General features: G+C 39.9%; 1 protein-coding gene across 1 annotated transcript in view; it reads right to left on the reverse strand.

Annotated features, from left to right (window-relative positions):
• The window catches only part of CNTN3 (contactin 3), a 104,353-nt gene that overhangs the window by 45,128 nt on the left and 40,991 nt on the right, over positions 1–18,234 (reverse strand). Inside the window, exon 3 of the mRNA XM_027700633.1 lies at positions 5,973–6,068. Within this exon, the coding sequence (XP_027556434.1) occupies positions 5,973–6,068 (96 nt within the window). The remainder of the gene's footprint in view (positions 1–5,972; positions 6,069–18,234) is intronic.

Raw genomic sequence — 18,234 nt, forward strand, 5'->3', positions numbered from 1 at the left:
CAACAGTTGAAAGTATTTTAAATTGCTTCCTGCCTATAGTAATTTTGAGGGTAAAAAGACCACAGTTTAGCTTATTGCTCAACTCAAATAAATTTGATTTCTTCTGAATGTTAAATATTAGGGACATAAACTAAGGGAAACTAATGGAAAAACCCAAGAGTAAATTTTCAAAGGAATGTACTCCCGTTTATAGGTGGAAGCAGTAATTAGTGACAAATTTCATTTGGAACTCTTGCACTCATTTAGGAGAAGGTACTTGGTAAACCCTTGTGAAAAACAAAAATGCCTTTCAGCTCTCTTGTTCAGAGTGCAGTGATCAGCTGTGACTGTGCTGGGACTGCAGCCACCTCCCTCCTGCCTCTTCCTAATCAATTATCCTGTTCCCAAAGAGAAACTCAAAATATTTTAGTAGAGAAGATAATAAAGAGCTGGAGGAAAAATACCCAACAGTCACAATTTAGGGATAAAAATAAACTTGGCAGAGAGCCAAACCCATTTATTTTCTCCAGTTTTCTCCTCTTATCCCCAAGGCATAACTGAGATACCTGGGAGAAGGTAAGTGAAAAGGTTCAACCTCAACTTTTTTCCTGCAATTTGGTCCTTCCTAATCTACCTTTTCCTTTTTCTTTCCGTCCCCCCATTCTCCCAACAAATACCCCACCAACAAGAGGCAGTTTCCCATTAAAAAAAACTCGTATTTCATCTTTCTGCCTCTTTTAGTTTATTCAGGTTCAGGCAGGAGGGTTAATGAGAGGAGTATCAGCTTTAAAGTGCACAGCCCAGAGTCTTTCAAGGTCTCACCCCACAGTGTTCCAAGGTGTTCTGGAGTGCCCACACACATTTTGCAGAATTATTCCCAAAAAAATCTGCTCTACTTTTTACTCTCACTCAATAATCCATGATACTCAACTCTTCAAGGCTTTATATCCTGCTCACCACCTGGCCATGATCTACATCCATCCCTTAAACTAAGACAAAACAGACAGAATACCAAACATCTACGAAATAAAACAAACACAAATATATTCATGCATTCAGTGTTATTAATCTGCATAATGAGACGTGGAGTTAAAGAGTTCTGTAAGAATTCAGAGCAAGAAACTGGTATCTTCTGCTAAAAGCTTCTTAGGCCAGTTATACACCTCCACATCAGCTTAAAAAACTGTTCTATAAAGTAACTGAAGATATTTCACAAGTACATAAATAAGATATATTAATGTTAGCCTGGATTACTTCAGCCTGGAACACAGGTTTATCAAAAGGAAAAAGTGCTTCAGGAAGACTGCATTTGATAAAGTGCATAAAGGAGTGTCTCTGTAGCATTGGTCTGCTACTGGTGGTGAAAATAATGCCCTGACAGATAGAAATCATTGTAAAATCCAGCTGTGAACATGTATTATTTTCTCTCATATGGACAAATATAAGTGTCTCTCAGGTGCCATTTGACTTCAAACTGTCAGCTGAAATTTGTGCAGATGATGATGATGACACCAGCAGGACTATTGCAAAATATATTTTTAAATAAAAATGCCATTTCTCCTTGGCAGATTGAAAACAGCACAAGAACACTATGGAACCATTTTTAAGGCCATTGCTTTTACAATATTCAATGCACTTGTCTCCTTAGAACGTGTTTTGGTGCAAAACCTCTGCCAGGGTGATTGATTGCTCGTGCCCAGGTGAGTGTTATCCACAACCTGCAACAGAAGCAAGAATTAAAGGTGCAAACCCAGGATGCTTTTCACCTCCTGGAAGGAGGTTTAGATTGGATATTGGGAGGGTGGGGAGGCACTGGCACAGGTTGCCCAGAGAAGCTGTGGTTGCCCCATCCCTGGGAGTGTCCAAGGCCAGGTTGGACGGGGCTTGGAGCAACCTGGGATAGTGGGAGGTGTCCCTGCCCATGGCAGGGGGTGGAACTGGGTGGGCTTTAAGGTCCCTTCCAACCCAAACCATTCCCTGATGTGATGCTATGAAAACACACAGACAGGCACTAGAAATCATATTTTGCAGTTCTATCCATTTAGCTTTGCTTTGAGGGTATGAAACGTCTCCAAAGCCAAGTAAGTAAAACTAATTCAATTTACAGTTCCCTGAAAAACAGCACGTTGCTATTCTAGAGTTGCAGAAAAGAAGTAATCAAAAGCATCAAAATATTTCTGGCATCTGAGATGCTTCCCATGCCACGTTATTCATGAAGCACAGCCTTGCTGGAGCTTGCAGGTCTCCAAATGGCAATACAAGAGACACGAGCAAAAAATCTGCAAGTCTAAATAAGTCATTTGCAACAGACATGACATTATTCCTTGAATGATTTGTCACAGCAAACACTGAGCAATAAATTGGGATCTATTTTGCCATGATCTAATATTATTTCATATCAGCATGTCACAACTCCAGGATAATATGCTGTGAGCTGAATTGATCCCTGTCCTTCAAATACAGTCTCGTTTATTGATGAACTCTACATTTACCAGGGAATGATATAAAGAGCGAGGACCTTCCTGCTGCCTTATATATTCAGAATTATCCTTGTCATATTGCATGAAATAGGAACACATATCACATGAATTTAAGACAAAGGGAATTGCCTTGCAATTTCCAAGGAACACCTCGTCAGCTCCACAACACTGTTGTCATTCCCTGAAGTTCTCCTGGTTTATGGTCACATTCCATATAGGAACAAGGTAACAGGGAGTATATCCACCAATGTAAAGCTAATGTCCAGCTTCTCCAGGCAAACCAAATTTGTTAAAATGTCAAATCTTCACTCCTGCTGCTAAAAATCAACTTTTTCTCTGTGTTTAAAGCAGCCCTGACATCGCCCCAGACAACACAAAAGGACTAGGCCTCCTTCCTTCCTCCTCTCTCCAAGAGCAGAAATACCTCATAAATCCAACATCAGCGTCAGATGAGTAAAACTGACTGTACTAAACAAACATAAATCACAATATCTGGAAAAAAGAAATAACAGCTGAAGACAAGATACAGAGTAATCACAACACAAGTACAGTGGTAACAGTAGGTAAAACCCTAAAGGAACTTGCAGATTTGCTTTACTGAGGGCTTTGTCACTTGTTAGATGCTGATTTTGGAACCAAATCAATAGCAGAGAAAAATCATTTTTAGCTCTCCATATGTCTGGTCTTTTCCATTCTTGGCAGAATGGGAAAAAATTAGCATCGCATGAATGTTTTTTAACCAGCTGCACATTAACTGTGTCCAACGCTAAGTTTTGTACATTGAGATGTTTGTTGTATTGACAGTCCTTTAAAAGCATTAAAAGTATAACAGCAACACAGTAAAAATCGAAATAGCTGTAGAGAGTTAAGTACAATTTAAAGGTTATAACAACAGAAAAAGTAGCAGGAGATCTACATAAATCAATTTTAGATGTCATTCCCTCTTTTGAGTATGTGGGCGAGATGATTTACTGTTCTGTGGCAAAACCCAGAGTATTTTAACAGAGCTAAAATATCCAGGAGTATGGCCATGCAGAACTGTGGCAGATGACCATCTTAATTAACCAAAAAATCACTGTTCAATGATGATTCAACTTACAATAGTAACATAAAACCAGGCTGAATTAGTAAAATATTTGGAGGGGAATTCTTCTTACACAAAGCCAGTCATTTACTGAGTCTCCCATTCAGTGAATCCCAATTCCTGCTTAGAAAGGGAATGCCAGGAAGGGAAAATAGTCTAAGGAAAATATTGGAGTAGTTTGTGTTAGAGCTTGAGCTTTATGACAGAAATATAAAAAATATCTGTACACCCTCAACTGGAAATATAGAGCATCATCTTCCTCCCCTGCACAACAGCAGCCATCACAGAAACAGAGTGAAAATACAGGCTCAGCACATGAGCTGATGTGCAGGGAGTTAAATGGAGTTCTATTGTTGGTTTAAATGGTGGATGTCCATGCCCTGATGGAATTGGAAGTGAAGAATTCAAAAGGACAAAACTACTGTGAACTGCAAGAACAATTTGCTCCCCATTGAAAAGGGACACTCATATGACTTATGTAAATATCTGTGCTAAAGATATGCAAAGAAAAAAATATGCCAAATTGTAGAAGAGAGGCAATTCTCTTTTTCCATACTCTGAGCTGGCATTTCTTTGGGGATGAACATTGGTTTCTATTGTAACTGGAATGCTGTATGTGAAGGAATAATCACCATTTAATCAAGTCTCTTCTTGAAGACTCCTTACAGAGAATGCAGAAAATACGTGCAATTAAGCTGGTGAGATCTTAGAAACTGCACGACATGAGGGAAGACAAAAGAACAGTATTTGGGGTGCTGAGGGGGAAGAGAAAACAAGCTGTTTGAGAAGGTTTTTAGAATTAGCATTGTCTGAAATTATTTGACAGCTCAATGCAACAAATACAGTATCAAAGATTAAAAAAAAAGTCAGATCACTGATCTGGAAAGGGCAGAGCAGCCCTCAGGCCAGGTCTGCTGCTCCTAAACCATCCCTGCTCTGCCTAACAAACTACTTCTGCTTCATGGATGGGTATTTTATCTAAGACTTACTGACCTGCATCCTACCATGTCAGATCTGGGGGCACTGCATGGTTGATGTCACTGTGCTACAGGTTTATTTTAGTGAAGAAAGAAGGGGGACTTTTTTCACCTTTCTCCACGCTTGCTGAAAACTTCAACAGTTAATCCCTCCATCCCCTCAGACAAATCCAAGGATTTTAAGTAATTCTGGTACCAATTCTCAGTTCCATTTGGTAATCCTGGGAGCACTCAGCTCTCTATTTTCTGCAGGAATAACACAATTAGTGTGGGGGGTGTCAATCACATCCCATCTGCTGACTGCAGAAGGAATTCTCACCTCTGCCACGTGTTCATTCAAACCCCTGTTCTCAGCAACACGAGCATGTTTTGTATCACCTCCTGTTCAACACCTCACACTTAAACACTGCCAGAACCAGGCAGAGTTGCTGTCAGTTTGGTCACCACCTCTGGGTATAAACCCACACACAGGACACGAGGGTGAGAACAGCTGGGATCATTCAGACTTCGAGCTGCATCTAGAAGCAGAAATTTAATCATTCTAATTCATATAGATAGCTGGGACAATGACCCATTTTCTCAGCTGCTGAAAAGACAAAGCTGTTGCAAGGCTATAAAGATGATTTAAGAGTATGTATCAGTTTAGGGAGAAAAAAATTCTGCAAGCTCAGACAGTTGTAAAATTGCCACTTTACGGCTGTGTCTGCTTGGACTCTGCCAAATTTATGAGGCCACAATACCTATATTATTGAATACAATGTCTAGCTTATACTACCTTGTCTTTGCCATCAAATCTAATGTTTAACCTCCCAGCCCTTCAATAATGACACTCCATATCAATTAAAAACAATAAAACCAGTTCCTTTCAAATATTACTTGAGGCTCAATAGCAATTAGTCAAAGATTGAAGATGCAGAATGAGGGATTAAATGTACTTGTAACTTTTGGTCCACCAAGAATCCATATATCCAGTTTATATCCAGTTTTCTCATCCCCTCAATGCAGCAGTGGTTTAAATTACACCAGAATCATTACATTACACCCCAGAATGTCTCCATGGTAAGAAAACAGGCAGACACCAGCATAATTAAAGACAACAATCTACTCCCTGCAATTGTCTAGTCACAGAGAAAAGTAGATTCATCGAGGCTTGGCAATTGTGAAATTGGGCAGAATTTAACTCCAGAAAATACCCAATTAATTACTGGAAATACCATAAAAATCAGACACATTAAGTGCACAGAAATTACTAGGAACTAGAAAGGATTCCAAGATAGAAGTAAATCCTCTTAAGTACTCCCCTCCCCGTCTTTTCTTTTTGGTTTCTTTCTCTCTGTATTTAGTTCAGAAACCAGATTTCATTCTTGTTCTCTCTGGAGGATCTCTGTTGGGAATTTCCAGGGCTATTCCCCTTCTCCAACAGCTCCAGCTGAAGGCCAGAGGGTCCCTTACCTCCTGCCCGGGGGGCTGGTCCGCAGAGCAGCACGACCCCCTGTCCCTCCCTCACCGACACCGCGCTCCTCATCTTCGTCCTGGAGCTCTCGAGGTCTGTGTTGGAAAGAAAAGGGGATGTGGATATTAGGAAAGGCTCAACAGGCAGGAGATTCAAGTTCTCAAACCCTGATCTCGCATCTCTTACGGAAATAAACCCAGCACGTTCGGTGGAGCAGCTGCAGAAGTGTCTGTTCAACACGAGGGAGGGCGACAGAATTGGGACTGAACTAATTTGCAATATAATTTGACAGATCCCATGGCTAATTTTGTTAGGCTTATGCTACCCTAATTTTGATAACCAAAAAGGAGCCATAAGTGTAACTTAAAAACAGGTCCCTAAGCCACTGCTTCTTCTGCAGCGAAGGCTCTGATGAAAACAGCACCAAGACCCCACTGAGCTCCTCTAACCAACCATAAAATAACAACACAGCTGTTCCCAAAAACAGAGATACATCTTTCCAAAGAGAAAAGGACAATCTCCCTGCAGGAGAATCCCTTGGAACACTGCTAAGCTCTGCAGAAAGCAGGAGATTTGCACCTCAGTGTGTTGACCCCGTGATCTGTTCTGCTTGGCCTCAGGTCTCTGTGATCATTTCTGCACAGGACCATCCCCAAGAATCCCACCACGTGCCTGACAGCACTGTCCAAATGCTTTCTGGAGGGGGGAAAAAATGCTACAGAGTTTACACAAATGCAAATATTTTATCATAAATTTATATTAGCTTTCCCTCTAACCACTGACTCAAGATCCAACAAAGTATGGCCTCATTGTATCCTTGAAATAAGCCAGATTTAACATGCAGAACAAACTAAGATTGAGGTTCTACACTAACAAAGGCTCTTCCATGAATAAACCATGTTATTTTTCCATAATAAAACCAAACAGAAGACAATTTAAAAAGCCCGTGTTTGTTTATAACCTTGTACAGGACACTAACACACAGTCTTTAAACAAGGCTGTCTTTATAACCAAGTGTAATAGCAGCAGTGAGTTGACAAACAGTAGCTATTTTCCCAAAATACAGTATTTTTTTTAATACTGAAAAGCAACAGCTGTTACAGTCAGAACACTGAACAAGAGCCATTAGAATTTCAATGCTTCATTTAAAAAAAACCACACTTAATGCTGCAGCAGGATATTGTTGTGTTATCCTTTGTTACTGCACACAAAGTTCACAGGAACATTTCTTAAAAGGGCTGTTTTCAGCCTTCCAAGTGAATTTCCATGGAGGTAGATCTCAGAATAAACTGCTGGACATGAAGTGGAAGTCACATACAACCCCAGCCAAATGAAATTCACTTCAGGCCCCCAGAACATTCCAGATTCATCAGCTGCCCCACCAAAACTGCCCTGAGCCATGGAAGGAAGAACCAAGAGGTGACAGCACCCCTGAGCACACACACTATTCCAGAACAGGATGAAAACAGCCGTGCCATTTGGACTTTAAAATAATAACTGTTTTGGTAAAATTTATGTACAAAATGAATTCAGACCACATTTTACCCATTTACATCACAACCACTGCATGCCATAAATCTCACGCAATACACAGAATTTCCATAGCTAAAATAAAATGGTTTTGCAGTGCTTTCTAAGCACTGGTGTTTTATGGGAAATATAGACCTTCAGAACCTCAACAGACCCTATGAGCATGGGATTGGGCTGGGAGCACCTTGGGAAGGGATATGCCAAGGGATTTGGAAGGCACATCCTCGTTATCCCACAGGTATCCAGCTCTCTGTGGTTTGAACTGTTCCAGTGTTGTACAGCAGAAGTTATTAATCACTGATTGCAAGTGAAAATTGCTGTCACGGGGGAAAAAAGGTTTTGGGAAACAAGAAGCAACACAAAATCCATCTGAAAATGAAGAGTATGAGCCATATTGCAATAAAAAAATAACTTTTCACAAATCAGCAGAGAGCTCTTCATCCTGCCTTCCAGTAGTAACAAACTAATCACAGAGCTGCAAAAATATCATTGCTTAATTTATTTATATACATCTATGTTCTCTTTACACATTGTCTGGCACTGCTTTGAACATAATGGAAAATCAGCATGCAAAACAGTAGCAGAGTTCTTTATTAGCATTATACAATGAAATCTGAATATCTGCCCTTGGAAAGTACTGGGTGCTTTTAAACAAGATGCAGGTCTGATTTTCAGGTGTTTCTGTGGCACATTCAGAGTACTGAAGGTCAAAGCCAGGCTTGTTTGGAAGAATATCAAGAGTGATTGTTTATCCTTGGGCTTTTTTTTTTAGGCTTTTGTTTGGTTGGTTTTTAATAAAGTATCCTGAGCACAATAACACCAGGGAGTAGAGCTGTACCTTCTAACAAAACTGGCCATTACATGAACTTACTGGAGAGGGACATTCAGTTCTCAGAAAACTGGCAGGGTAAACAGAACACCTCAAAAGGTGGGCTAATAATGGCAAGGCTTGTTTATTTTTACAGATTGACTTTTATCTCTGAGATCAGAGGCTCTGATCCTGTGGAAATGTCTCAATAGACAAAAACATAACTGGAAACAAAGAACCAAGATCAGGACAGTACAGAACATGGTTTTGAGAAGTGATGAATCAGAACAGGACTGGCTTTTCAGTGCCCCATGGCATGAAAATACCCCATTGTTTAGTTTGATAGAAAAGGACACAAACACATATGAAGTATTTCTGTATTTTATCTACTGGACTACAGATTGTCTTGTTCATCATCAGATTTTTAAAACTTACCTACTTTCTCAAACTGGTCACCAAAAGAAAGTGTTTTCATTAGTTTCTCTCGCCTAAATCTTTTTTCTTCTCACTTGCATTTATTATGCCTCACTTGTAATCTCCTTTCATCTAAAATGCAGCCACTCATGGACAAAATGAACAACTTTATTACTTAACTCTACCAGGCAAAGGCTCTAATCATACCACTGAAAAGTATTTTGGTAAAGATGCTACAAAAAACCCTGACTACAAGGAAAAAAAAAATCCAACTTCAAAACCTATCTAGAACTGTGTAATTTGCAAATTAAATGCTTTTATTGCCTGCTTATAGTTTGCCATACAGAAGAAAGTCGAAAATTAGCAACTGAGAGTTTCTGACTCCTGAAACAGCATTTTCTTCTCCCTTCCCCTGCTAATACATATATTTGCCTCATTGCTTTAGCACCAAGTACATAAAATTATATCAACTGAAATACAGATGCCATTGCAATAAAATGGAGCGAGAAAATGTAATTCAGCTTTATTGAAAAGTCTTTGATTCTGCCCCAAAATGAGAACAAGGAAACGTGTTCCTGCCAACACAAACAGCAAGGATGTGAAAACTGTGTATTCCACTGGGTTCTCTCCTTCTGTTTAATAAGGCAAGTTTTAATCTCAAGCACTAAGACTTAAAGTTGCTGAGAAAGAATCCAAAATATGGAGTAACAGTAACATGAATATCAAACCTGCAATAACTGCCTGATACATTTGGAAGAGCAGCTTTTAAAAGCCCATGTGATACCCTTGACAATTAAAAGACGTGGATTTGTGAATTCGTGAGGGGAAATCAGAACCTGAAGCATCTGTGGAAGGTAAAACAGACTAAAACCAGGCTGACATTTTTATAACAGAATAAAAATGAACTTCATCTGCAGAGCGCCCGCCTGGTGACCACATTCCACTGCATTTCACTGCAAGCACCTTCTGGGATGTTCCTGGTTTCTGTAATCTTGTGTAAGCAAGGAAAGCAAAGCAAGCAGCTCAGGCAAGATCAGATCAAATATTACAACCCTGCTTTGAAAAGACACAGAACATCATGCTAGGAAAAACTCAAGAGAATTTCTGATGACAAAGCTGCTCCAGACACACAACTCCTGGCTCGTGGCAACGCTGAGTTATGTCATATTTTGCCAAGAAATCTGTGTGATGCTTCACCTCTAGACACACATACCTGTATGCAGGAACTTCCTAAGATTAGCAGGCACTGCTAGAAATTATACCAACTTCTATTTATTCTTTCAAGTAGTCACAGGACACATTCACTGCCAGAGAAACAGGATTCACTTTTTTTCACCTACTTTTTTTTTTCCCAGGTTTCCAAGTCCAAGCATTGTATTGCACTTGTACCAATTGATGTTTATTGTCAACACAAGTTTATTAGCAATTCTACCATGTTTTGATAACTGCAGAACAAGGATTCAAGCTCTACAAACATAATTGTCCCTTAAGAGCCACAAAAATATTTATTCTATTGCTTCATTAGACTCATTGTTATTCAGAGCTGCAGAACTTGTTAAATATACTTTATATATAATTCTGTATTGGTAGGATGTTCAAGTACCTAAATGAGTCAGACAACCAATTCTAAACTGTTTTCTTGAGTAGGTAATTCTGAAGAGGGGACTCTGTTTGATGTCAGCCCATAATGAAGTACTAATTCACAACCCGCTGGCCCTGGTAAAAGTCACATTATTAAAAAGAAGGGGAATTCCACTCTCTCAGCTCTTAAGGACAAATAACAGCCTGTGTGTGTTGTAATAGCTGTGTTGGTAATGACAACTACTGGAGAAAACAGTGTAACACAAATTTGTTTCTTTAAAAAACCAAAAACCCCATTATCAACAACATAAAAAAACCCCAACAAGCTTCACCACCACCACCTAACACACCTATATTTGCACAAGCAAACCTCATTCCCCACCCTCTATACCCCAAAATTGGCCATACCAAGACACCTCTGTGATCATGAGTTTTATACTTCTTTAGACAGATTGTACATTTGGCTTAATTAAGTTTCTTAAAAATACCTGTGTAAGCCCACCAGGATATTTGGGATACACCCCTGTTAACCCCAACACATGGCCTGCAGTGATTGAGCACTAGAAAACATCACAAGTGAGCTGCACATGGAGCCAGTGAGACCTTCTGCTGCCTTCCCAGGGTCCAGATCAAGGCTGGGAGAATCATATTTAAGTAGGAGAGAAGGATGAGGTCAAAAATTATCTCTGCAATCATTTACTGTTGGATGCAGAGAGGATAAAAATATTCACAGCGCAGAAACAAACGCTACTCAAAGCAGCCAAAGAGTGGGGGAGATTTGTCACATGAAAAGAGATTCAGAGCCTGCTGAGGAACCATCTCCAGGGTTTCATTTTGTCAGGCTGGTGTTGCAGGGAACTCACAGAATTCTACAACAGCCTGTACAAAGTCCCTCAGCACCGTGACACGGCGCTGAACTTCTCATTTTATGGTACCACGTTTACCTGGGCACAGGCAGCAGTGCAGCAGGTTACACACACTGCAGGGGGGTTTTAAAAGCCCATTTCTATAAGAGGAGCAGCTCTGGCCCTGGGAGTGCCCTTTCTGCAGCACAGGAGCTGTGGCATCACCTCTCCATGCTGAGATGCTGCCCACAACCACCTGTGTGCCCTGCAGACCCCAGGACAGGCAGAACAACCCCCCACCCTCGAGGCACTTCTTAGTCACAACCCAAAGTACTACTGAGGCAATTGTTTAGTTTTTATTTTGAAACACTGCCCCTGTTTCAGCTCACATTACATTAGTCTCATCAGCAGAGCCCATCTCAGTGTTTCTTGCATCCCTAAAAATACACCTAATAAAATGCAGCAAACCTCTGTTTAGAAACCAAACAACCCTTCAGGTTGTTTCCATCACATGAAAAGCTGAACATCCAATAGGTGAGTCATGCTGGGATTATATATATATATATATATATATATATATAATATATATATTTTATATATATGTATGTTTATATTACATTTATGTTTATATATACGTATATTTATATTACATTTATGTTTATATACATGTATTTATATTACATTTATTTTATATACATATATTTATATAATATATAATTTATGTATATGTATATTTATTTTATATATATATATTTTATATTTTTTTAACTCTTCCACCTTCACTTGAGGTTCACAAAAAAAAAGAAACAGGGGAGAATTAAATGCTCTTACTACAATTAAAGGAAAATCATTTAAAACTTGTGCAACAAAGTGTGTCATAGAAACAGAAAAAAAAAGACTAAAAATAAATTGGCACAGATGCATCAGGCTGTGGTGAACAGGAGATGCCAGCATGGAAAGAGGTACGAGAGTCTGCAGTGATGAGGGGAAAGATGGATGGGGAGAGGAGAGATGAAGCACTTTGTGGCTTGTGTGGAACTGAAGGAAGAGAGCAGAGACAGCAGAGAAAGGAAAAAAAAAAACAGTAAAGGAACATTAATAGCATAAATGTTCAGTCAACATCTGATGAGCAGGAAGTATTTCTGTTTAAAACAGGCTTTGCACTGGCGAAAATGCACTGAAAGAACTGGAAAAAAAGCCCCAGCGTTACCAGGGAAATGCATGTTTTGAAAGAAAAATGTTCTCCAGTAGGTATTTCCAAAAATATGCCTTTCATAAATTCGTATTATCTGGGAATTACCACTCAACTCAAGGCAAACACAGCACTGAACAAAGCAATTCAAGCAATTGGAGAAATATCTCAGGAGGGAAGGATGTTTGCTCAAGGAAATTATCCTACAGTCGAGTTCTCAGATGCAACACTGATTTTTTTTTCCCCCCCTTAACACTTTCCCAAAACAAACCCTAAGAACATCCTGACAATGACATGAGCACCAGCTCTCATGACCACAAAGCAGGTTTAACGTTGAAGAACAACAGGCTATTCACATTTTAATAGTTAAACAGATGGCTAAAGGCCTGCCAGATCTAGGTCTAATTATCTGAAGGTTTGTTTATTTATTAAATATGCAGCAGTGTTTCCAAAAAGCCTCTCCTCAATAAATAAATCAACGAAAGCCATCCCAAAACAGCTCATTTTTTAAGCACTGGGAACACGCTGGTGACAATGGCATTTTTTTCCTGCCACTTCATCTTTCCAAAAACAGGCACTTTCCTTAAAGAAATGGAGAGATTTCCCACAAATAATACAAAATATAGCTGTTTTTTTCCACCAGAAAGCGTTGTCAGGATACAGGTAACCAAAACCTGTCATTCTCCTCATCTCCCCAGGTATGGAGCACCTGGCAAAAAGCCTCCCTGCTCTGATGAGGGCCATGTGGACTGTAACAGATGTAATGATGACAAATAACAGACACAGCAGATGAGTGAGTGTCCTGTCAACAGATGTTCTGCCACAGCTGCTGCTTCACACCCCAAAATACACCGACTCGTCAGTCAGCAGAAAAATCCGATATTCACATGCCTTCCAAATATTTGTGTTCTCATCAAAACACGTGTCCTACACGGCTTGAGCAAAATCATTTTGTTGCTTGTGCAATGAAACAAGTCATCTGCCCATCCAGGAACTCCAACAGTGGAGCAGTTTGCCAAGAATAAGAGATCAAACCCTAAACCATGACTTACCCTGCCAAAATCACCTGTGCCATCTTCTCCAAAATCAGCTGGGTTTTATCTCCAGCTCCAGCTGCTGTTCATTATTTTTAACTGGACCCATTAAACATTAATGGATTTTTATTTTTGGTGTTTATTTTAATAATTCTCCTGTTTACTGTTTCTCAACCTAAATAAGATGGGGTTGTCAAGTACATTATGCCTCACCTTTTTCATAAAATATATAAGGAAAGTTAGAGAAGATGACTCTTTCTACACACAGGAATTCAATAACCCACTTGAAATAAGCTGTAGAGGGGATAGAGTGCAAGGACAGATTAATACCGTAACAAAAATAATATTTGCAGAGGAATTCAGAAAAAATTAAAACTTTTAATTCTATTATTGAAGATGAAAAATGCAGAGGCAGAAATAAAAGCAATCCATTTTCATGGGAGCACATTTGCCTGGTTCCTGGAGAGGAAGAACTATTATTTCACTGTACTAACTACTCATATGACAATTTTAAGGAAGAGGTAAGCAAATTTTCACATCTGACAAATAAAATATCTCAGGCTTAGTATCCTGCATACAGCCTTTGGTAGTGACATTAATTGCTTCTGTGATGTTCAAATCCCCCATTTCTGAATCAAGGATATAATAAACTCTCTTCCTTGGGTGCTTCACTCCAACCACAGCAATATCCGAGTACAAAGATGTCCCCACAGCATAAAACAGATCCCGGAAAATTGCTGCAAACATTTATGACTATAAATCTCTAAGGTTACTAGCTGGGATTAGACTACATTAAACAGGCTCAGAAGGACAGCATAGATAAGAAAAATGATCTATTCCCATCCAGGCACCGAAAGCAACACTAAAGTTGTAGCTTAATGGATGTTCAGGAGCACATCAAAGCAAACCAGAACAGATTCTGTTCATTCCCTTTACAGTATCAAGAAGTGGCTAAAGCAGATGGTCTGTAGTTACTTTCCTTACAGACTTGAGGGAACAGGAATGCAGTGAAAAAGGCATTTCTTACCCTGATGTCATTTGCAGCTGACAAGCAAAACGGGTATTTTCTGCTGCAGATAAGGCAGGAAAAAATGAAAGCAAACCCACAGCATTGCATGCTGACAGTGGAGATGTTTAAAACAATAATGATTTGCCAGGTCCACATAAAAAACCACAAAAATGAAAAATAAAACTTTATCTCGAAGAGACAGGACATGGGACAGTCCTTGGGGCAGAACCATTTCTTGAATGCTGAAACAAAAGCCAAATGATGAAGTGTCCCCATGAAGCCACATCCCCAACCTGTGCACAAGCACGAGTTGTTAATTATTTAATGAAAAGCTAAAACCCATTGCATAACCTAATTCAGAGTTCTTGTGCAAACATATTACTCTGTAGTCCCTAATAAAATTAAAAGAACATACTGAGGTTGCAAACTCAATTATTTGGAGGTAGAAAATGCCAGAATTAAGGTTGCCTAAGATCACAGATATTGGCTGAGAATAAAACAGAAACCCAATCAGTAAGATTTCACCCATGATAATGATTCACACCAGAGTTTCCTGCCATTTCTTGTCTGGAAACCTCTTAAGTGCTGCTGGTGTCATTTCTCAGGCAGGACAAACCCAAAGGCTGGAACTGTTACCAAGTAAGTCATATTGCTTTAAAAAAAAAAAAAAAAAAAAAGAGTTTATGCAGTAGTAGGGGAATATGTTGAAAAATTCTTTAACTTTAGCACAATTTGATCATTAATGCTTAGTTTTATACAAAGTTTAGTACAAATGCCAGAGACTGATGTAGTTTTGTGTTAACCCCCTACATCTGTGACTAATAGTCTTGTGCCAGTCAGTGCTTCCCTTTTTACCCACACTGGTGATTAATATGGACTAGTAAATGTCTTACTTCTGAGAACAAAGACTGTGTGCTGGACCAAAGACAGTAAGAGAGATATCTCAAGTATATGGTCAGGGCATGAGGTATTAAAGATTCATCAGAAGATCTGGTACGATCTGGAAAATTTGGGGAATGGAAAGTTCCCCAAACAACCACCAGAAACCCTCAAAAGATCCTGACTCAAATCCAGATAATTCCAGAAATATTTAGCATATATGCACATATCCAGGAACTGCAGTGAGTGTGTGGTGAATATGCAGAAGTTTCATGACTGTGACCTGGTTTGTTGGGTTGCTGGAGCGATCCCAAACAAATGGTCAAATGCTACAAAGTCAGGTCAAGTTTCTAACCCAACAAACTGGTTGGAGAGTTTATTTCCCGGTTTTCTGTGACAGATCCAGATTAATTCATTTAGAATTAATCTAATTAAGTTAGAATTAAAACTCCAAGTAAGTTACTGCAAACTGGGTAAGGATTAACACACAGGTGTTACCCAGTGAAACTGTGCTGTGACACCCAGGAGACCAAAACAGATCATCCAACAGTTCCTTCTGATCTCCCATCCTAGAAGGACATGAATGATCTGTGGCACAGCTCACTTTCTCAAGTCTGAAGTTCTGTAAGCACTATTACCCTGCTGAAGAACCACTCTGCTCCTGCCAGCAGCACAAACACAGGTCACAAAGCTGTGCCAGGGCAGGGTCAGGTTGGATCTCAGGAAAAGGTTCTTCCCCCAGAGGGTGGTTGGGCACTGACCAGGCTCCCCAGGGCAGTGGGCACAGCACCAAGGCTGCCAGAGCTCCAGAGGTGTTTGAACAACACCCTCAGGCACATGATGGGCTTGCTGAGGTGTCCTGTGCAGGGCCAGGAGTTTGACTGGATGATCCTTGTGGGTCCCTTCCAACTCAGCATATTCTGTGATTCTAAGATTCTAATCAGCCTGGCTGGAATGACAAAGTCTACCCACTGCAATCAAACCAAAATTCCATTTGCTCCATCACACACCTACTTCTGCCCCTCATACCCCCTATAAAATCAGAACAGCCTTTCCAGGACACATGGTAGAGCTTCAGTTGGGACACAAAACCTCTCTCTCAATATTTAATCATTGCTCTGACCCAGATGTAAGACAGAGACATTTCAAACCCAATCAGTATAATCCCCATACAGATAACAAGCCCCATGCTTTGCTTTATAAAAGCAGGAACGACAATCGTTACACAATTAAACAAGGGGGTAAAGAGATGATAAAGCTGCATTTGGCCTGGCTCAGGCTGAACTGGGATCTGATACTGTCTGCAGGAAGAGCAGGAGACCCTTGCAAGCATGACTTGGAATAAATTAAATTCATTACACAAAGCAATGATTTGGGATAAGAACTCAGTAACTCGATCTACTCGGTCACCTTACACAGCGACAAATCAATGCCAGGCGGGGGGTGTGGAGACAAGGCCACGCTGTGCCCGAGTGTCTGGTGTTCACTGAGAACTCTGGCAGTGCAGAGCAGCCCTTTTCCAGCCCCCAGACACAGACCAAGGACCTTGGGATGGAAGAAGTCAATTCTACCCTGGCCGTGGAGTCAGTAAATACCAGAGTCGAAAGGATGTGTAGGTCCTAAAATTTCAGACAAAACTTGGACCTGGAACCTCCAGGCAATTTTTTTTCAGTAAAGAAGGATTTATTATGAGGCAAAAAAAGGTTTCTTGAAGGAACAGGATAGTAATTCCACTGAATCCCCATCAGGAAAGCTAGGAGAGAAAAAATACAGCATGAATAAGATGGAACTGGCTTAAGGAGAGGCTCTAGTTACTTTTAAGCAAGCAAGAGTTATACAAGAAGATGAAAGGGTAAATAAGAGTAGCATGGGTTATTGGGAGCTGAAGTTGTGAAATACTAGGGAGAAAAATGCTACGTTTTGTTAACCAAGGAAGCAGAAAAATTCTTCCAAAAAGAATCTGAAATAAAACCAGAAGCAGAGATGTATTAAAAAATCAGATATTCAAAAACAGCTGAATGCAAAGGAGTGTAAACAATCGATCAGAACATGCAAAACACTACTGTTAATATCAGACTTTTAAAAATCAGAAGCATCATATCATACACTTATTTGATACTCAGTGAAGCCTCCTGGCACATCACACACAAGAGTTCAGGGAGCAGATGAGAAACTGTGGCAGTGCAGAACCAAGAAACCCAATAAATCACTGACTCATTTGATTGTTTAACTTAATTACCAGGTCAAACAGCGGCACATACAGTAGAAACAGTCAATATAATCCCAAATCATTAGATGTTACAGTGACAGCAAGTTCATAAAGAGAAGCTGCACTCAGTGACATGACAGAGCTGGGGTTGGAATCGATGTCCCCAGACACCAGTTTCAGACCATCATCTCCAAGAGCTCATTCTCCACATCAGTTGTGAGATCACAAGGCTGTAACTGCACTGTCTGCAAATCACTGACACTGCAAACGTTAATATGAAGTTGGGTGGGTGTGGTTTTTTAAATGACAAATGTCTTTGGACTAAACACCTGTTAAATTTCAGACTTCAGTTATTCCTGTACATCATTAATGTTTAAACCTGGCTTAGCTCACTTTGGGTAAAGAGGTTTTGACTTGATTATTTCCATGCTAAGTCATTTTAGGAAAAAAACTCTATAACCTTTTTGTAAAAGGCTATAAAAATAAATGCAGTAAGGAAACAAATAAATGTATTTGAAACTCAAGTGGTGAAGAGAGCTTCCCACCCAGCTGGTGAGTTCATCCCTCCAGTTTGCTCCATCCCCCAAAAGCCAGTCCAAACACACTACCTGGGAGCACTTTCTCTTTTTGCTCTTCTTGCAGCAAGAGAGCAAAAAAAGGAAAGCACAGGGATCATCTGAGCACATTAACCTCCCTGGAAGAGAAGGGAACGAGACAAGATCTTTAGAGAATTGTATTCTGTCTGCCTCTGCAGTAATGG

The sequence above is a fragment of the Neopelma chrysocephalum genome, unplaced genomic scaffold, assembly GCF_003984885.1.
Source record: "Neopelma chrysocephalum unplaced genomic scaffold, ASM398488v2 Primary Assembly neopelma1_147, whole genome shotgun sequence".
Taxonomy (NCBI): Eukaryota; Metazoa; Chordata; class Aves; order Passeriformes; family Pipridae; genus Neopelma; species Neopelma chrysocephalum.